The following is a 22,531-nucleotide window of genomic DNA, read 5'->3' on the forward strand; positions in this document are numbered from 1 at the left end:
TCATTTCTACAAATAGATGTCAAAAGAAAATCAGTGAATAAGTAGATGTTAAGAGAATATGCTCAGCAAGATAACCCAGCCAACCCATATGTTAGTATGTATGTCAGCTACTGATTTGGCTAACTTTTATTTATTTGTGAGAATAAATTATTTACATTTTACAAATTTCATGTAGACTCCTGCTCCAGTTTTAAGGACTTTTTAAAAAATTATTAAGAAAAGTTGAATTCATAGTTCCTTAGCATATGTTTTGCATTGTTTCATAACAGATTCCAATTTGTACTCATTTTTTTCATTGCTACTAAGCACACTATAATTCCTTAAATTTATGCTTGGAGTTCACACACACCACTTCCATATGCATTTTCATTTGATTACCACAACAAATGTAGACACACATATAAAGACTCTTGCTGCTTTGTTTCCTTCTTTCTATTCTAGCCTAAGACTATAAAATAAGATTTCTCTTTGACCTTTTGACTTAGGACATTTTTGCTTTAATATTCAAGTAAAGCACACTTGTTAATAATAGTATATGTGGGGGTGGGGGATCCCACCTTAACCTTAAATAGGAAGGTATTTTGAAGCTATTAGGTTCATTGCTGGTAATGGGTGAATAGAGCAGGGTCCTTTATTAAGACAGTCTCCACTGGGAATTACACAACCATTACATGTTATCTTCACAATAACATTAAACTGATAATGCCTTCTGCTAAATTTTTCTAATTTATCTTCCAAAATATTAAAAATGTATATTGCCACCTAATCAAGTACTGCAAACTCCAAAGCCCATATAAATATCTTAACTGTGTATAGCTTCTTAGGTACCCAAAGCGCACACTTCTACAGAACCTGTATTTTGTCAGACCTTTAGTTTTGTTTTAAGCTGTCATGAGTGTGTCTGTAAAATATTTCCGTTTTGACTTGGCTTTTTTTCACAATTACATGTAACTGTTCAAATTGAATTTGAAAATTGATGTTTAAAGTGTTTTGAAGAAGCCTAAACAAAAATCCTGATGGAAAAATTAAGACAGCTGGATTCCCTCTAACAGGTGGTGTGCTCTAAAGGACATCTGCCAGCTAGCTGAACCCTTACTTCTGGGCCTCCTCCGTTCCTTCACCCTTGCTTCCATCTCTCTCTATTCTACCTCCATCTCTTTCCAACTTGTCCGCATGTCTGAGTGTTCCAGAAATGTCCTGTTATTTCAACAAGCAAAAGATTTTTAGAACTTTAAGTGGAATGTTCAAGGCTACAAATACTCCTCTATATTCAGATTAAATAGTTAAGGGGCCAATTTAAAATAACTGTATTATGTTATCTTTAAGTAGGGCAAAGTTTTTGAGGGTCTCGTATTAAAGATTAATCTTTAAAAAATCTTAGAACCTGGAAACAGCAGGATTTTATTGTGGTGCTAAGGGCTCTTAATGAGCAGTTGTCTTTTCTTTAAAGATCAAATGAGATAATGCACGTTAAAGTGCAAAGTCATCTACAGATGACTATTAGATTGCCATTTAGCCTTAGGCAAATTGGGGATAAAGACGGGTAGGTTAACTTTTGCGCGATGACGCGGCACGTCGGGGACAGGCTGGGGTGGGGCTGGGGGTCCCGAGCTTGCGTTTTCCTTGGGGCGCATTGGAGGTCGGGCTCACCGCTACCTAGTCGGGCCCCGGGGCGCGGCGACTTCGCAGAGGGGGCTTGGTAGTGGCGATGCCCGGGAGCCTCGGGCCTGGCGCGGCGGGGACTTACGTGCTGCTTTTCAGAGGTAAGGTTCTGGGTCCGCGGGCCCAGCCAACTGCCGGTCACCGTCCCGCAGAGCCCGGAAGCGCTAGGCCTTCGGTGCACGTGGGGCGTACCCTGCGCCGGGGCTCCAGCTCCTCGCGCGTCTGCTGCCGGGCGCGGCCCGCGCTCCGCGAGTCCCGTCACAGCCCCCACCGCTTGACCGCCCCGGAGCCTTGCGAGCTGCGGGCGTCGAGCAGGATGGGCGCGGGAAAGCTCCGACCTCCGGCTCCTTGGGTGGTCGTGTGCAAGCCGGAACATTGCAGCGTCATCCCTCGGTTCCCCGGACGCGGTGCCGCAGCTTCTCAACCTGCCCAGTTTCATCATCTCAACTCCCTGCACCAAGGCACCGAAACTGTAAGGGAAGAGCGGAAATGTTCTGTCTTCTGAGGCTGCTCTTTTAAGTTCTGAGCCTGGACGTAAACGAATTTAGTTATGCTTAAAGATCTAAAATGTAGACATTCTCCGGAGAGTCTACTAAGATTTCCCATTCCCAGCCGGCAGAGTGTGACTGCCTGGCTCCATCGTGCTCGTCGGACGACTCTTCCTGCCCACCCTGAAGTCGTGGAGCTGAGATGCCAGACAATTCCTGACGATTGACAGCTCTACTAATTCTAACCAGAAAAAAAAAGTCAACAAACTAATAAAATAACAATAAAATAACATCCTACTACTCAGGGTTAAGTTGAATGAATGCTTGTGCTGCTTGTTCCCCCATTACCGCATTGATGGAATGAGGGCCAAGAGACAACATGCTTTGGTTTGTGTAACATGGGAATGATGCCATTCACTATTACAAAATAGTTTGCACAACTTAGTTAGGCGAATTTGTGGTTAAACTCTTATTAGAAGTCATCCAAACAATTACTGAAAGGAGGTTACATGGAATTTAAAATAAAACTGAAATAAAAAACATTTCATTCAATTGGAGGTAAACTTCTAAAGCAAAAACAAATGAAACCAAAAATACCACTCCCAGAAGATTCCACTACCTCCTAACTTAAAAATAATAAAATGCAAGTGATCTTGAAATCATAAATTTATCTCAATATTTACTGGAGGGATGGAGTCACTGACTAAATGTGAATAGTCTGAGTATAGTTTTTGAATCTCCAGATGCTCATCAATTCTAGCAGTAAAAGTTTTTTAATAAAATGTATCCTAGTTCCCTGTCTTGCTGGTTTTGGGCATGGCAAGTAGCCGTGAAATGATCAGCGTACAGGGTTTTATCCACACGTTAGTGTTAACGTTAAGTATTTGGTCAATATCATTCATACTTTGAACTACATCTGAAATTTATATTGCCACTATAATTCATTGTTTTCTCTTATGTACAAATTCATATCTAAAAACGCAATCAATGGGTTTTTATGTGATTATGATTCACAAATTTATTGTAAGAGTCTTTCTAACTCATCAGTATTCAATGGAACTAACAAAGCAAGTGTTTGGAAGGTGCTTGGCATTTAGTAAACAGGATTGAGTCTCTGATTTGCTTTAAATTTAAACAGTCTCTAGCAGAATGGAGTTTGAACACAACATCTGTTGATAAGTCTGACTACTTGTTCTGACCATTAGCTTTTTAGTTCTAAGCAAAGCCTTAAATAGAAGACAACTGGGTTACACCCCCACCCTTCCATATACAAAACACCCTTCCTGTGTTCTTCAACATTGCACACTCACACATACATCACTTTAATCTACACCCCAACAGATTACAGAAAAGTACCTGTAATCCCTGTCATTCCTCTCTGCAACTTTGATTCTGGATTTTGGTTTCTGTGTCTCAATTGGAAAGGATAAGTTAGACTGATAAAACCCGAAAACATTTAGGAAAATGTTACATCTGCAGTTAGCATTTCTGAAACCGAGTTTGGCTGTGGCCTCTGCTAAACTTTGAGGGGGCTTTGTTCCACTCAGATCCTGTGCCAGCCCTCCCTCTTGGTTGTGAAGACACTTATCCTCCTCTTCAGTTAATGAGTTTCACCTAGTCTGGCCATTTGTGTTTTTACAAAAGATCTGCAAAACACTAATTGCAAAAGAAGAAAAAAAGTTCTTGTTTTGCATTAATCAGAATGTGGACTTCTATAGTAAATTTTTTATTTTCATGTTTCAAGAATTAAACCTTATCCTAATTTCAGGATGTGCACACATAAACTCAGTAATTTCTGGGTATAGAATGTTAAGCCCTCTGCAACAATTACTTCTGGCTTGGGTCCTTTACTTAAAAGAATGCTGAAAGGAAAAAAGACATGCCTGTACCAAATATACTTTCAGAAAATAGTGTATAAAGAAAGCTGTTTCGTCTTAATGATCTTTTTGATAGTTTACTTAGTCTAAGGGATCCTTTGTTCTGGAAATAATTACAAAGGGAAAAACTGTTCATGAAGATTTATTTTCTTATGTTACTTGGAGCCCTTGGTCCATAAGCTATTATTGTTCTTGTTGAGTGTTGGGCTGTTAAAAAAAAAAAAAAAAAAAAAAAAAAAATATATATATATATATATATATATATATATATACACACACACACACACACACATATATATGTGTATATATATATGTATGTATATACATATAAAACTATAAAGATTTTTGGAATGTTTTCTAGAATAAAATTTTAGAATTCTGGTACACTATGAGGGAATTAATTCAATATAAACAAGCATTTTGAAATTTGGCACATCAGTAATAGTTATGCTTGCTTGGTTAAAATTTTGAAAGTCAATTCATTAACATGCAAAAACCCAAATTGGGAGAATTTTCTATAGGTATTGCACCATTTTATACTAACTTTTCAGGTCAAATTATTTTTTATGTAAAATGTTTTAAAAATTAGTTCTCATTTTTCAAAAATGCATTCACAGCCCCTTAATAATTAAGGTTGATTCCCTTGCTTCTTTAGTGTTTTTATTTCCTCTGTGAAAGTGTCTGAAGTTTATTGTTACTTACTATATAAAATACAGTTTAGAGAAAATGAAAGTTTAATTTCTAAAACACCTTCCTAAGGATTCACTTTACACATTCAGAAAAACACCCAACAAAAAGTAAGTAAAATAAAATGGTTCAGCCTCAAACTGTAATTCTAAAACTTCAAAAGTAGAAGAGGTTTAGGATCTCTGGCAACTTTTGATCATTTATATAAATCACGCTTTACCCATGTTATGTCTTTAATTTTCATTAATTTTATAAATTCACGTTCTTTAGCTTTTAGTATTTTTACTCCAATGCCAGCTATTTCAAATCATGAGTAAACTGAGCTGTATTGTCACAACAAACCAAAACAAAATCTATACAACTTAGTGAAAAAGAAATGACCACTTGACTTTCACAAAAAAAGTACTTAAGTTTCTTTTAAGTTATATTTAAATATCCATTTGAAACATAGGAAATATAAATTGGCATATTAAAAAGTAAATACATTATTTGTACAATAAAACACCAACAAATCGGTGTGCAGCCCCCATTAAGTTCTAAATATGATGAAAAATTATATTTTAGTTTATTCTTTACATCCTGATTACAATTCAATAAATCACCTTATTCTTTCTTCCTGACATGCTTTGAAATATAGATTGATGTCAGTTTTTGCAATTTTGCTTGCTCGTTCTAGTATATCATCAAGGTATTCAAAATCAGACAAGTAAATACTTTAGAAAGAGTAAATAACATGTCTACAGAAGGACGGGGTGTATTTTATCAGTTGATTTGGGAGACCAGATTCCTTATAGAAATTAGTTTACAACCCTTCTTATAATGAACTGCTTGGTGAGGTGGGGGGGTATCCTCTTTTAGGGTAATATACAAACACTCATTTGCCAAATAACGATCAAACATTTTAAAATCAGCATTAAATTTAAAAAGGTATGTCAATCCATATAAGCAGTTTTGATTATTTTTATTATATTTATTACCTAAATGGCAATAATTCCTCTGCAATAATGTTGCTATGTGCATGATCCATCTTCAGCTACAATTCAATTTACTTCCAATCAAACATTAATGAAATTGCACTTAAGGGGGGGCTCTTTGAAAATTAATCTCCCAAGATAAATTCCACTTTTCACAGATTCATTGTTAAAGCTGGGTTGACTTTTAGAGCTACAAACACCAACAAAGTTTCCAACGTTTAAAACTCTGAGAGCTTTGGCTTGGAACTTGGTACCGGTAGATGGGGACTTAGCTAGCTAGCTTTTCGCATAATTTGGAACTTCTGGAAGAAGGAAATCACCACCTCAAAGCCTTCTGCCTGGCATGATGTTACATGGTTCGGTCCTGGGGCTGTTGCTGTCTACCGCCCCCAGTAAAGAGGTTCAGAGCCTGCCCTTCTCCATGACCCGTTCGTTTTGATCGCCGTATACACAACAGTCAGCTTGGGTACGTTTGCCCCATCTACTCTGGCAGTTTTTTGCAAACCCTACGGGCGGTAGGTAGGCAGGACCCCGCCCCGGGGCATCCGCGCGGTCACCACGTCCTGCCATAGAGCAGGTTGGCGCCGAGCACGCCGCCGCCGTAGTCCCCAGCGGCTGCGTCCAGGGCAGCCAGTCCGCCCCCCGGACCGTGCAGCGCGGGCGGGCTGGGCGATAGCTCCTCGAGCTCGGGCGCGGGCGTCGGGGCTGACGGCTGCGGACCGGCCTGTCCGGGCGTCGGCGTGCCAGCGCCGTTCTGGCACGGCTTGCCGTCCTTGACCAGCACCGGCACGGCCACTCGGCGCGGGGACGGCGGCGGCGGCGGGGCCAGGCCACCCTCCTGCTGCAGCTGCTGCGCCGCCTTGTCCTTGGCCTGCCGCTTCATCTTGTAGCGGTGGTTCTGGAACCAGATCTTGACCTGCGTCGGCGTCAGGTGGATCATGCTGGCCAGGTGCTCACGCTCGGGCGCCGACAGGTACTTCTGCTGCTTGAAGCGCCGCTCCAGCTCGTAGACCTGCGCTTGCGAGAAGAGCACGCGGCGCTTTCTTCGCGGCGCCGCCGCCGTCGTGTGCAACGGCGCCAGCGACTTCGCGGCGTCCGCGATGCCGGTCAGCGACCCCATGCCGGCCACGTTGACGCCCGCCGACGGCCCCATGAACCTGGAAACTGGGAAGGAGCCCAAAGGGGAAACCCGGTGAACGCCAAGCCTCCTGGGAGCCCGCTCGCACCACCGCCGCCCCGTTTGCTTCACACCGAGGCGACTGCGACGCCGACGGGACCGCGGCTGGGTTCCAGCACCCCCACCGCGCGCCCCCAGCCGGGTCCCAGCACTGCGCGCGCGCCCCCAGCCGGGTCCCGGGACCCGGGACCCTCCACCCAGTCGCAGTCGCGTCCCAGGACGCCCCGCGCGCGCCCCAAAACGGGGTTCCAGCAAGCCGCCCCCGCGCCGTCACGGGAGGAGCCTCGGGTTCCTCCTGCCCTCGGCCCCGCGCTCCTGGCCCCGCTCACTTGAGGAGTAGCGCGGGTCCGGGTTGGCGCTGTACCAGCCGGTGGCCGCGGCGGCCGTGCCGCCCCGCATGCCGTCTGTGTAGGCCGGCAGGTCGCCCATGTTGGCCAGGCCGCCGTTGCAGTAGCTGCCCATGGCGCTGTGCGGGAACTGCGAGACGCCCGGGGGCATGTGGTAGGTGGCGGCCGCCGCCGCCGCCGCCGCCGCCGCCGCTGCCGCCGCCGCCGCCGCGTTGTGCCCCGCCATGGTGTGCGGCGGCTGCGTGCCCGCCGCGGGCGCCCCTGCGAGGAAGGGCCGGGCGGCGGCGCGCGGTAAGCGGCGGCGGCGGCGGCGCCCAGGGACGCCCCCAGGCCGGGCGGCGCGCCGTCCATAGCGCCGCCGCCGAACTTTTTGTAGGTCTCCTCGATGGGGCTCAGGATGTCGGACACGGAGAAGGGCGTCGTGTGCTTGGGGCTCAACGACATGGCGCGGCGGACTGCCAGGTAGGGGGGCCCGGGGCGGGCACAGGCCGGACGCGGCGGCCGCTCGTCACCGCCTCCTCGACCGCGGCCGCAACGCCTGTGAGGAGGACTCGGAGGCGCGGCGAGCCCCCAGGGCTGTGGATCTGGGGTTTGTTTTAGTCCGGCGCCAGGTTTACGACAGACTCGGGGGGCGGAGCAACATCCTAAACGAGCAAACAATGGTCATTGACTTCTTTTTCTCTCGCCCTCCTCCCCATAACGGAGGCAAAAATGGTAACGGGGGCAGTTGGATTGTTTTGAACAATCACACCCCACCCCCCGCCTTTGCTTTCTCCATCCTTCCTGCCTCTGTCCGAGGCAGTTACCCCAATCCTCGAGCACCAGAAACAGAAACTCCAAGGCCGCGTCTAGGCTTCAAGTGAAGGACTCGGAGCTTCTCCCCATCCAAACTCCCATTTTCCTAAAGTGACTTAGTAACAAAGTCCAGTATAATTGTAGAGGGGAGATGTGGTGCTAAATTGGGGGGTAAAGGGGGAGAGCGTGCAGGGCTCGCTTCCTCCTCTCCAGTTACCAGCTCCTCACTCGCTTGATCATCTAAAGTGTTAAAAAAAAGAAAGAAAGAAACGGCTCTTGGGTCCCACCATAAGAGCGCATAAAGAGAAGAGGTACAATGACCGTCCTCTGCCATTGTAGGGTTCCTAATTTATGCATCTTTAGACCCTTAAGCATCGTTTTGTGGGCAACCAAACGGGCACTTCCAAATTAGCTCAAAGTATCCACATCCAAAGAAGATAGAAAACTCACGCAGAGAGACACTCACAAATACACAGATGCTAACCTGTAAGTATTCTGCTTTTACTCTGTGGGGATGGAGATTGGTTAAGGGAAAGAGGGTAATTTTTATTTGCTAGAATGTTACTTTTCAATTTGCACCTGCAAAATTCTTTACACTTTCTTTTCCTCCTCTCTCTCTCTCTCTCTCTCATCCAATTTAGGAGTTATTCTATCATAACCATGGTAAAAGAGAAGAGAAAGGAAAAAAAAACCCGAAAATACAGATATTTCTGGTTGTTCAAAATGGGTCTTTTGTTGTTGGAAAAATATAATCTGTTCAAGGAAGGAATATGAAGTGGATGCAGAAATCAGGTGAAAATGGTAAATTGATTTATAAAAAATGTTATCAATTTGCAAATTTACCTGCATAGCCAAGAAGAATTTAGACATTGTGATCTCTCCACCAAATGCTGAACGTGACAAAGAATAAGACAAAAGAAGTGTGCAAAGCATATTAACTAAAATTTTAAAACAAACTTACAGTTAAAAAAATGATAAAGGGGAAATGAAGATAGAGTTTTTAACTTTTTCTGGAGACTGGGCAAGAGAAGAAAAACAAGGAAACTGCTTTCTAAAGCAAGATTTTATTTAAAAAGAAGGAAAGGATGTGTACAAGTCATTTCAGTTTAACCTAACAGTACATGTCTTGAAGGCAAGACAATGTTACCTATTCCATTTCCTGCTTGGTTTCAGTCCTTTGGTTGGAATGTCCTCCGTGATTTTGTTCTTATTGTTTTAACCATTGTTTTGTTCATTTCAGTGTACTTTTGCAAAGAATCTACCCTTGGGGTGTGGGGGTGGGACTAATATGGTCACCTATGGGAAGAACGTATCAACATGGCAAGTGTGTAGAGTTGAATTTTAGAATACTAAAAGAACAAAACAAGATTATGTGAATTGTTTGCAAACATCATTTATTGACTTAGCAAGATTAGTATTGCTACAATTTTAACATGATGTTACTTTTACAGGTCTTTCCTGAGCTTGAAACAGGCGGGCTAGTTAGTTCTTCATTCTCACCTGCACTGGAACTGCCTACTTATTTTTTTATATTAGTAATACACAAAGAAGCATTTACAAATGTATTTAAGTAGTTGCTGGAATCCTGAAAACAGTAGTTTGGCTTCTAAGTTTTGGGTTAATTCAAATTGTATTATTTACTTGTGTTAGCTTAAATAAAAAAAATACTAGAAAATCTTTCATTTCAAACTTTCCTCAGAGATAACAGGGTAAGTAAAAATAGTTGTTATAATATCTGTGGATATAAAAGTCACTTACAAACCATTACATTTTTCAAGTTCAAACATGTTTCAGAAATGAAACCCATTATCATAATCTTCATGTCAATTAGTTATCCAAATTGAAAATATGTTTATCATATTTCAAAATTAGTTATCCAAATTGAAAAATATAGTTTTCCCCCCCAGACTATTATTATTTACTGTGTTTTCAGGCTATACATTTCATCTCATATAATTTTTTTTTTTTTTACAACTTCGAGGTAGCAGTTCACATCAAGTCGTTGCTTATTTTGTTTTTCAACTGTATTTGGTCCTGCTACCGGTGCATTTACATCTAGAAGGCTCCCATCTTTAAATAAAATAGCATTTTATCATATCTGGAGGCTCTCCAGAGAGTCACTTTCTAACTGCTTGGGAACTTGATACCCTAAATAGTACTCCTTCACTGTGGGTGGGCAGTTCTGGAAAAAAAAAAAAAATCCACAACCTTCAACAATTTCTCCCTATCAATTATTTGGGTTTCATTCTGAAAATTATCTTTTTCCATGTTGGAAACACTATTTGGATGTGTGCAGATGATTCTGAACACAGATGTAGTCTGGAGGATGCCTATGTACATTTATGTACAGATACAGATTAAAATAATTCAACTGATATTTCATTAAAGCTTTTCATTACATTTAAATTAATTTTATCTGATTATTGTCTGCCTAAATTATGTATGGAAATTTATACTATTGACTAAATTGGATTTCACAGGAAATGTATTCCTAAGGAATGTTTTCTTAAAAGCAGTACTGCCACTTAGCAAATAAATAAATAAATAAATAAATATGCATAAATAAATAAATAAAAAGCAACTACTACTACTACCAAAAGAAATACAGAATACAGAGAAAAGAGATGTCCCTCCCATTCCATCTTCTATCCTCCCAATTTCCCTCCTCAGAGGCATCATTACCTGTTTCTTCTGGGATGGATATACATCTGGAAGAATACTACCATTTTACACACTACGGGTAGCATATTCTACGTGGTTTGGTACCTTGCTTTTTTCATAGTTTAGGCTTTTGTAGTTTACATAGCACACTTAGCTTTGAAAACTTAATAAATGGGCGGTGGCAGATACAGAAAATTTTCCTAGACAAAGAGATTCAGTAAAATTTCTTGGCTCTCAATCAGAAAATGTGGTATTTGTTAAAAATTTCTGATGTGTTAGTTAACCTTAGGGCCAAAGATATTTGGCAGAAAAATTCTGAAGTAGGAGCCTTCCCTAGATTTGGGATTTGCTGTTGTCAGACAGAAACTCAGAGAAAGGGGCCTGAGAGATGTTGAGAAACCTTCTAACATATCCAGCCAGTACTTATGGGAAATACCGTTTTTCTAGGGTGGCAAACAGATTTCTAATGTGTAACAAATTTCTTTATAAAAACAAACTGTGTTTGAAAATACAACTTTCTGCTTGATGAAATGAGAGACTTGATGCAGTTGTGATTAGTTTAAAATAGTTGCATAATTTGATTAATAAAATCTTCATTTTGTGGACGTAGCTTTAAAATGTCATTTTTGCATTTGGGAAGGAATAAAAAAATACGTCAGGATAGTAGTGTTTTGTAGCAAATTTTAAGGTTATAAAGAGGAAATAAAACTGCTATAGAGAAGAAAGTTTGTTTTTTAAATTTTTGCTAATTTCACCAGTTCCTAAAATCTGGTTCTCATGTCTTTTTATTCCTCCTAAAAGCTTTTTGTTTTTTCATTTCAATTATTTTTGACTCTCTTATGATAATTTCATACTTTTATTTATATGATTTTGTTATTTCTGTGTGACACAGTCATCCTTTTATATTTTCTTCACAAAATGCAATTCTCTCCTTGTAACTGAACTCCTATTTAAAAAAACTCTGAAGTCATCCTTTCCTGAGATTCAGATGTTGTAGACTGAAAGTAGTTTTCTCATTTTGGACCAATGAATTTATTTTAAATTAACATGATTAGTACACTGTGAAAATGAATGGTAGGTATTAAAGACAGTATTATTGTTGAAGTCATCATAATAATGAGGTCCAATTAAATGATTCCTATAAGACAGAAGCAACTAGAAGCTTCCCTTTCTAGAGTCAAGATGTAATACTAGTTTTTACAGTCAAGGTAAAGAATAATATTAGGCTATATAGCAGAGGCCTAAAACTATGAAAATTACCTGTTATGTTACAACTCTCTCACCCTAGGATTGTGAGCTTGAACTAGAAATTTAATTTTTCTGTTTTGAAAATTGTTTTTTAGAGTAATAAAATACATGACATGGGAAAACAATGGCAATATTGAAATAATTTTTTTTATTTCTGAACACGTTTACTTGTATTATCTTTCTTGCTTACACAGAAAGTTTAAAACTTTTTAGAATATAATGGCATTTCCATTGAGCAATATCTTTGACATTTTTCACATGTTTTGGAATGTCATTAAATGACTTATAGGAAAACAATTCTTTGAATTTTAGGCAAAACCGTATTTCTATTATTTTGTGTGAGGAGCTAGTCATTCTTAAGGTTCTACCATATCTCTACACATACCTGATTAGAGTGAATACATACATTACAGCTTTAAAAAAAAATATATGTATATATATATATATATATATATATATATATATATATACTTTTATAAATTTTTCACATGCTCTAAATTTTTCCAAATCTAAGAGGTTCAGTTAATTTAATGTAAAGCCTCTTCCTCTCCTACAAGTTCCATGTATTACCTTACATTTACAGATTAATTTGTAATTATCAAGGAGGTATCAGTCTTTACACCTGAGTCAGTTAATTAGGTTATTCATTGCCATCACTTCATCACTTAAAGGAGAAACTCCAATTTTTGACATTTTGATAAATGGATCATTTGTTGCATTTATTAATAAATTATATATTTAAAAATAAATAACTATGATAATAATATAAAGAATAATTTGCACAATTTTGTCCTTTATTCTACTGTGTACTGCTAATGTTGAGATATTTGACAGATATATGTATGTATCTGTCTGCATTTCAGGTTGAGAATTGTGTTTGAAACAGTTGGCTAGTTAGTGTTCACCTCATAAATGAATATCAGTTGTGGTAGATTTTAAACAATTTAATTACTGATTCAATATTTTGCATTAAAAAGCTTAATATGAAATAACTTCATTAGTCCACTTTATACAGACATTGAGTGTCATAAGGAGAACATGACTGATAAAAGTTGCCTCATAAAGTTTCCTTAAAAAAAAGACAAAAACAAAATCTAATGAGTCTTAAACCACAACAAACCTGTCAGATGGACTTGAAAATTACTAATTAGCCCTTCAAGTATCCAGTTTGTGAAGTAAACTAATAATGGGATCTGACTCATCAGTAAATCGAGTGTTTATTAAATTCTTGAAAATGAAGTTCTAAATTTCAAAGGTAGTTTGATCTTGTCACTGTATAGGGAATTATGCAAGGGTCATACTGGAATAGTAATTCAAACTGGTTTTTTGCTTTTAGAAATAAAGGAAATTTCACAAAAGTGCGACAAGCTACAAGCTATTAGAATTGAGCCAAAAACATCAAGCTGGGGAAATAAGAATTGCTTGAGAAAATCAATACCAGCTTGAATGAAAGCAGCTTATCATTGGTATACAATCTGTCTTAAAAAATATGTAATCATCTAACAGAAGAAATAATATATACCATTTGGAGATCATCTCTTCCAAAATAAGAAGCATACATATCCAAAATAAGTTTAAAAAAATTAACCATAAGAATAAATGGAAAACCTCAATGTGTGAAATATTTTTAAAAATTACACAGTAAAAAAAAAGATTTGAAATCGAATTTATGATTGTTTAAAGTTCACTCTTTAATGAGATAAGTAAATCTTGGACTGTGAAGGGTATATTAAGGTTGAATGTTATGCATAAGTTGTTCGGAATTAGATAATGGAATACTTTGCAAGGTAATGGTTTTAATATGTTCATTATATACTTCATACGTTTACTATTATAAACTTATAAAGTACTCTGAAAGATCTGAGTAAAAATCATTACACATATTAAATTTTGTTTTTCTATAAATAGTCTGGTATGTATGATGATTTCTTCTAGAATTGATTCTCTTTAATGAAGTATTTCTTTAGATAATCAGTGATAATGCATATATGATTGAGCTACCATTGTGAACATAATTGATGGCAGACTGCCTTGATACAGCTCTTATCAACAGTTTCCAGAGATTAAAAGGGTGGTGGAAATGTGGTTCAGGAATTGCTTTCTAAAGACACTAGAGGATCAAAAAGAAATCTGGGATTTCCAGTGCCCTCTGAAATCATTTTAACAGAAAACCCATGTTTAGTAGGTACAAGTGTTGCTTAAGTGCTTTGCTCATGACAAAAAAAAAAAAAAAAAATTATGTGGCATAAAGAAATTATTTGGTCATGGGTCTTAAATGAACAAACTGGAGTGTCAATTCTTATACCCGTTTCAAAAGAGAAATGGAGAACGTTCTGAATATTCAATATGCCATATGTGGTTGCTTTGAACTGCACAGGCAATAAATGAATATAGATAAATACTCATGAAAATCAAACACTTTCGATACCTAAGAAAGTCTAATCATGAATTGTCTTTAGTTTTCTACGTAGCAACTGCCACATTTCCTGTGTTCAAGCAAGTAAGTTGTATCTCACATAGATATTTTGAAATAGAGACTCATGAGGAAATAATTACGCATATGTGAAGCAAAAAAGAATAGCTTAATTATACATTTGTTCTTCCTCTAACTTGATCCATAAAGGATATACAGCAGTTTATAAATAAATATATGTGTGGACATTAAACATTTAGTAAGAATCAGGACCTCATAAATAAAGATTTTATTAAAAGAGTAGGAAGTTAAGATATGGGTTAACAAAACATCAACTATACAGACCACAAAGCCTACCAAATTGCTATAGATGAACCTCAAATTAGTTCTAAGCTTCCTAATGGTCAATTGAAAACTGTTGAACACTTTCCTTATTTTTAGGAAGGAAAAAAAACCCTGATTCCTCAGGGAAAGAAGCATTTCCTAACACTTGGCTCTAAAAGAAATTTCTCATGGTGGGTTGGGGGGCTTCACATAGTGAGGACTGAATGTAAACTTCGCAATAGTTTTATAGCAGATGAAGTTATTTCCTAAAGTTGGCTCATTATAGTGGCCATTCCTCAAAAACTTGAGACCTAACACCAAATCAGCTCGATTAAGGTAATTCTGGGGGTGGGAGCAAAATAATAGCGTCCAGGTATGTAGCCTGCTGATTCCAGGAATGAAAACAGCATACATTTCAAAGACTTCATAAATGCCACATTATTCTGCAGTCTAAACTATTAGAAAGTTCTTATACTGAGGCTAAATATGTCACTGTAATTTGCAGGTATTAGTACTTGTTCAGTCCTTTGATGCCAAATTATAAGTTTAGTCCCTTCCCATAAAACTCTCTAAATAGGTTGGTGCAAAGTAATTGTGGTTTTTGCAATTATTTTTAACCTTTTAAACCGCAATTACTTTTGCACCAACCTACCCTGTTTCCCTGAAAATAAGATCTAGTCGGACAATCAGCTCTAATGCGTCTTTTGGAGCAAAAGTTAATCTAAGACCCGGTCTTGTATAAGACCATCTTATATTATACCCGGTCTTATAATAAAATAAGATTGGGTTTTATGTTAATTTCTGCCCCAAAAAGATACATTAGAGCTGATTGTCCAGCTAGGTCTTATTTTCAGGGGAACACGGTAATATAAAAAGATTATGTTATCCTACTTGTGTTTTCTCCTTTTCATATAAAAAACCTCCAGAACAAAAAGACCTGGAATGAACACATACAATTGTATGAACCAAGAATTGATTATCGAGTGATTATTATATGCTTCAGAGTATCCTAAGTGCTTTAGAAAATTGGGAAGGGAGCCCCTCTGATACCAGAGAGAATAAATTTATTCTTGGCATCTATATCCTGATCTTGAAAATTGTATGTATGTGTATTACTTTATGTATTATTTAAAATCGTGTATGTGTGTATATATATGCATGTGAATGTATATGAATATTTCTTTTCATCTGTCATCTATCTATCTGAAAATGCATGCCAGGTTCTAAATAATTGACTTAGTAATGAACTTTTTAGAACATATTCCATTTGTAATATGGAGATAAGGCTAAAATCCTAAAACCTGCAAACATTTATTAATCTTTTACTAATGTACTAGGAACATTCATGAGCTTTAGGTGTGTATCTCATTTAATAGTTACAATAGAAGAGAATTTAAAGTGTGATCGACATTGACAGTGAATTCAAGTGACAAAAATATTCTGAAAAGGAGTGGGAAGGAGATCCCAAAATTGTTTATATGTACTGCTTTCCTGCATCTCTACAAAGTTGATAAATCAGGATTTAAGGGGTATTTAAGTAGTTACTGTTAATGAAACTATTGTTACATTGTTAGACTATTCTGATGGTTATCTAGACAAAGTTTACAAACTTACTATTCAACTGGATATTTGTTTTGCATACATTTTCTTTATAGAGACATCAGAAAGTTTGGAAGTTTCAAGTGGCAATAAGTAAAATTAAAAGATGTTTCTTTCCTATACTTACTACAGTAGTAAAATAATTTCCTTAGAGAAACTATAATTTCTCAGGTCATAATGAATATAAATATTTTCATTTGTATATCATAGACATTAATTATAGATATCAGCTCAATATTAAAATTATTGAAGTAATAAATAGAAGCTTCTTGCAAAACAATTCAAACTCACGTGGAAGTATGTAGAGCAATGCTGTTCAGTAGAAATACAATTGAGTCACATATGTAATTTAAAATTTTCTAGGGGTGGCCAGATGGCTCAGTTGGTTAGAGCGTGATCTCTGAACAACAGGGTTGCCGGCTCGATTCCCACATAGGATGGTGGACTGTGCCCCCTGCAACTGAAGATTGAAAACGGCGATTGGACTTGGAGCTAAGCTGTGCCCTCCACAACTAGATTGAAGGACAATGACTTGGAGCTGATGGGCCCTGGAGAAACACACTGTTACCCAATATTCTCCAATAAAAATAAAAATAAATCTCTAGTGGCTACATTAGACAAATTTAAAAAAAAAGTGAAAATAAATAAAAATATACTTTAACCCAGTATATTAAAATATTTCAATATATAACCAACATAAAAATTACTGGGGTTTTTTTTTTTTTTTGTACTAAGCATTTGTTATTTGGTGGCAAATTTTATTTTTTCTAATTAAAATTTATTGGGGTGACAATGGTCAACAAAACTACATAGGTTTCAAGTGTTCAATTCTATAATATATCATCTATATATCGCATTATGTGTTCACCACCCAAAGTCAGTTCTCCCATCACTATATATTTGAGGTAAATTTTACTTCACCTTTCAGAATCTCTGTTTTCTCATCTGTAAAACTGTGAAGGTTATATTAAATAGGTTTCAGTAATAGATGAAATCACCTATGATTGCTGTTCCATAAAATGTTTGTTTATTGTTCCTTTCTTTTGCTCTCACTGCTTTTTTTCTGAGAACAACAAAAGGACATATTTCCTAAAATACCATGTTTTATTGCAGAAGTTGGTGCCCCACAATATGTCAAAGGAGTTAGCTAAGAAGTATTGCTAATATAGTAATGGATCTGGAGTTGTGCAGAGAAAGATTTATTCCTTTGAGGACTGAGTCCTCTCCTCACCATCCCGACACCTCCCCTTCACTTAATGTCCTCTTGTCCCATGACATTCTACAACCCCTCCCTTTTGGGAAAAGATGAATCTTCAGGCATAAAGGAAGAACCTTTCTCTTTTGGAAGAAAATCAACTGGATAATTCTGGAATCAACCAAACAGAAAAGTTTCTCAGGCAGATAATTTGCTTTTGAAAGTTCTATGCCAAGATAGAAACATCTTGAAGGTTATGTCTTGGAAAATCCTAATGGGAACTCTTCAATGTTTAACATACTGTATGTTACTGAAGGACACCTCTGCAACTAGCACAATATTTTGCATATAAGTTTATTCCAGTATTGTTTGACTGCTAAACTAACCACTGCAGAATCTGTGTCTAGAGATGGAGTGGCTTTTAGTCCTTGGAGAAAACATCAACATGAATATGTGCTCTATCCACTCAATCCCTCATCCAATAAACATTTGTGGACTGTCCACCACATGCCAAGCTATAGATACAGAGAGACAAGACAGGCTCTGTCCTCAATGAAGCCCCCCGCCCCCCCACACACACACCTGGTGGGAGCAAGGAAGGAGGAAGAAAAGAGAGATAAGTGAGCTAACATTTACCATTTATTTTAAAAAGTTGCTATAGTAGCATGAGGAACTGTGGAAGTGCGAAGGAGGGGCCCCTAACCCAGTCTGAGGAGAGGATGTGGGATGTGGAGCATCAAGAAAGATAACCTAGTTGAAGTGATACGGATGAATTTTATAAATCAGGGAGTTAGAAGATGGAAAACGTATTCCAGATGGAAGAGCAAGTTCAAATGCACAGAAGTAATTCAAGTGAATGAACATTTACTGAATGTCTACCATGTGCCAAGCCCAAGAAAGCACGGCGTGTGCAGGAAAGGGCAAGTGGCCACATGTGACTGGAGCATAAGATACAAACTGGGAGTTAGTAGAAGGTGAGATTGGAAAATTCAGTAGGAGCCAGATCATCAAAAGCCTTGTATACCACGCTAAATAACTTGGATTTTATCTGTAGAGAGCAAGACTGGATTTTTGTTCTGGAGAGCCATACTAGCATCAGTACAGGGAATGAAGTCAGGAATACTAATATTGGTGGCAGAGCATCCAATGAAGAGGCTATTATAAAAACACATGCAAGAATGAAGGCTTAAACTAAAGCAGCAGCCATGGAAATGGAGGACAGATCTGAGAGAGATTCAAGAGGTGGAATAGGTAGGTCTAGAAACCTAGGAGTTATCATGTATTAATCTCTCTCCCTTAATCCCCTTTAGAAGTTTTAGTTCTATTAATATGTTAATACACACATGCACGCACACAGTCCCAGGTAGAAATTCAGGGCACTGTTTTACATTTAAACCTGTATTGTATTATTCATAGCTATTTTTGGTTGCAGATTACAGGAACGTGACTTGAAGTAGTTTGTGTGAAGAGGGGGACTTATTTAAGTGATATTGGGTTTGGTCTCATAGACCAGAGAAGGATAAGCATGCAGCTTGATGTCAGGGACAAACGGACCCAGAAACTCAAATGTCATCAGGACACTCATCTCCTGACGTGTCTGTGCATATTTGTAGTTTTTCTTCACTTCCTTTATGTGGCAAGAAGTGGCCTGCAACAGTTTCTGGGCCTCCCATTCTGTGGTTCCCTCCTTAGAGAGTGACTTCCTCTCTAACCCTAAAAAGCACTGATTGGCTCACCCACTGTGGTCACAGTTCCATGATAGGAAGTTACCACTAGAACCATTGGAGTCAAGCTATGTGTGTATTTAAGAGGAGCTGGATAGAACATCCCTAACAGGGAGGGTCAGTATAGAGAAAATAAAACATGGCCACCAAAACTCTGTTATCAAACCCAATAGTTTTCATCCAGTACTTTTTATTTGACTTCTGTGCTACAACTGATGCTACTGACCATTTTTGCCTTCTGGAAAACTTCCTTAGTTTCTGTTACTCCTTCCCTTCGTTCTATTGTTGTCACACAGCAGCCTAACCATCTGTCCCCTCGTGCCTATCCCTAAAGAAAGGAGAGTCTGTGAGACTAATCCTTTCAGGGACTTTGCTTCACCTTTGTGCTTACACCTCATGTCTCTCTGTTTGGCCCCAGGGGATGGCTGATCAGCCTATGACGGGTAAGATTCCCCACGGAAGGAACAACCCAAGCCAGGCGCAGCTGAGTGGGGACCACCAGAAGAATTCACGGGGTCGATAGAGGTGGGCACAGCCCCCCACCTTCCCCCTGCTAAGGAGAGCTTTTGCCTATGTGGCTATATTCCTTCCCACAAACTGCTTGGGAAGTAAGTCAGTGTGATAACATCAGTTCTTCCATTCTTTTTTGTTTCTTTTTTTTTAAACTTATTTTTAATTATAGTTGTCATACAATAATTATATTAGTTTCAGGTGTGCAACATAGTGATTCAACATTTATGTACCGGTGTGATCACCGTAAGTCAGTAACCATCTGTCACCATACACAGTTATGATATTGACTATATTCTCTATGCTGTACACTACATCGTCATGACTTATTTTACACCTGGAAGTTTTGTATCTCTCATTCCCCTTCTTTTCCGACCATCCCCCATCCCACTCCCTCTGGCTGATATCACTTTGTTCTCTGTACCTATGAGTTTGCTTCTGTTTTATTTCATTTGTTCATTTGTTTTGTCTTTTTTTTATATATATATATATGACACATATAAGTGAAATCATATGGTATGTTTCTTTGTTCGACTTATTTCACTTAACGTAATACTGTTTAGATCCATTCATGTTGTTGCAAATGGCAAGATTTCATTCTCTTTTTTTAAATTTTTTTTTATTAGTTTCAGGTACACAAGACAAAGTAATACTTAGACGTTTATCATTTATATCCCTCACACTGTGTGAACCCCCCTCCCCCCATCCACTATCCCTCTGACATCGCACAGAACCATTACATTTCCACTGTCTCTATTCCTAATGCTGTACTCTGCTTCTTGTAAGTATATACATACAAATATATACATATATATATATAAAATTATAGTTGGCATTCATTATTGTTCAGCTTCAGGTGTACAGTGCAGTGATCAGGCATCTACATCATCCCTGAAGTGGTCTCCCAAATGGGACACGTGTCCATCGGATACCCTACAAAATCTTTACAACATTATTTATTACGTTCCCCAAATTAATTTTCAGAACCCCGTGGCCATCTTGTGGTTACTGACTGCTTTCTAATCCCCTCAACTTCCTGCTTATCCCCACCTCCCTCACATCTAGCAGCCCTCAGTTTTTCCTCTATGTCTCCAAAACTGTTTCTGATTAGTGATTAGTTCATTCACTTACTCTTTCCTTTAGATTCCACATATAAGTGAGATCATATGGTATTTGTCTTTCTCTGTCTGCCTTATTTCACTTCACATAATGTTCTCTAGGTCCATCCATGTTGTTGGAAATGGTAAGATTTCTTTCTTCTTTATGGCTGCGTAATACTCCATTGTATAAATGTACCACTGTTTCTTAATCCAGTCATCTACTGATGGGCATTTCGGTTGTTTCCATTCCTTGGCTATTGTGTATAGTGCTGCAATAAACATAGGAGTGCATAAAGATTTTTGAATTAGAGTTTTGGATTTCTCCGGATAGACACCTAGGAGTGGAATTGCTGGATCATAAGGTAGTTCCATTTTCAGATTTTTGAGATACCTCCATACTGTTTTCCATAGTGGCTACACCAATCTGCAATCCCACCAACAGTGCACAAGCAAGAGTTCCCTTTTCTCCACATCCGCACCAGCACTTGTTTGTTGATTTATTGATGATAGCCATTTTGACTGGGGTGAGGTGGTATCTCATTGTGGTTTTTATTTGCGTTTCTCTGATGGTTAGTGAGGTTGAGCATTTCTTCATATGTCTGTTTGCCATCTGTATGTCCTTTTCAGAAAAATGTCTCTTCATGTCCTCTGCCCCTTTTTTAATTGGGTTGTTTGTTTTTTTGAAGTTGAGTTGAGTGAGTTTTTTATAAATTTGTGATATTAACCCCTTATCAGATATATCATTGGCAAATATCTTTTCCCATTCAGTAGGATCCCTTTTTGTTTTATTCATGGTTTCCTTTGCTGTGAAAAAACTTTTTAGTTTGATGTAATCCCACATGTTTATTTTTTCTCTTACTTCCCTTGCACGAGGGCATATATCAGTAAAAATCTTACTCCGGGTAATGTCTGTGAAGTTTCTTCCTATATTTTCTTCTAGGAATTTTATGGTTTCAGATCTTACATTTAAGTCTTTAAGCTATTTTGAATTTATTTTTGTATATAGTGTAAGGAGGTGGTCCAGCTTCATTTTTTTGCATGTGTCTGTCCAGGTTTCCCAGCACCATTTATTGAATGACAGTCTTTACCCCACCGTACATTCTTGCTTCCATTGTCGTAGATTAAATGGCCATATAGGCATGGATTTATTTCTGGACTCTCTATTCTGTTCCATTGATCTATGTGTCTGTTTTTATGCCAGCACCATGCTGTTTTGATTACTGTAGCCTTGTAGTATAATTTGTTGTCAGGTATTGTTATACCTCCCACTTTGTTCTTATTTCTCAAGATTGCTGAGGCTATCCAGTGTCTTTTGTGGTCCCATATAATTTTTAGGATTATATGTTCTATTTCTGTGAAAAATGTCATTGGAATTGCATTGAATCTGTATATTGCCTTAGGCAGTATGGACATTTTAACTATATTAATTCTTCCTATCCATGAACATGGTATGTGTTTCCATCTATTTGTATCTTCTTTCATTTCTTCAGTGTCTTATAATTTTCTGAGTACAGATGTTTTACTTCTTCGGTTAAATTTATTCCCAGGTATTTTATAGTCTTTGGAGCAATTATTAATGTGATTGTTTTTTTAATTTTTCCTTCTAATGTTTTATTATTGGTATATACAAATGCAGCTGATTTCTGAATATTAATTTTGTATCCTGCTACTTTACTAAATTCGTCTATCAGCTCTAATAGTTTCTTGGTGGAGTCTTTAGGGTTCTCTATATACAGTATCATGTCATCTG

The 22,531-nt window shown here is 38.3% G+C and overlaps 1 protein-coding gene and 1 long non-coding RNA gene across 2 annotated transcripts; one reads left to right on the top strand and one right to left on the bottom strand.

The window, feature by feature from the left end:
- Window positions 1-5,190: 5,190 nt before the first annotated feature.
- Window positions 5,191-7,774, bottom strand: NKX2-4 (NK2 homeobox 4). Its single transcript, XM_019717478.2, is given in 3 exon segments — window positions 5,191-6,852; window positions 7,195-7,473; window positions 7,476-7,774. Coding segments are annotated over 3 exon segments (1,071 nt in total). The 5' UTR covers window positions 7,657-7,774; the 3' UTR covers window positions 5,191-6,241.
- On the top strand, window positions 7,690-16,816 carry LOC141568131 (uncharacterized). The gene is made up of 3 exons (XR_012491159.1): window positions 7,690-8,493; window positions 8,649-8,808; window positions 16,616-16,816. It is a non-coding gene; the product is annotated as an uncharacterized LOC141568131 (long non-coding RNA).
- The last annotated feature ends 5,715 nt before the right edge of the window (window positions 16,817-22,531 follow it).

This window comes from Rhinolophus sinicus, linkage group LG13 (genome assembly GCF_036562045.2).
Source record: "Rhinolophus sinicus isolate RSC01 linkage group LG13, ASM3656204v1, whole genome shotgun sequence".
NCBI lineage: Eukaryota > Metazoa > Chordata > Mammalia > Chiroptera > Rhinolophidae > Rhinolophus > Rhinolophus sinicus.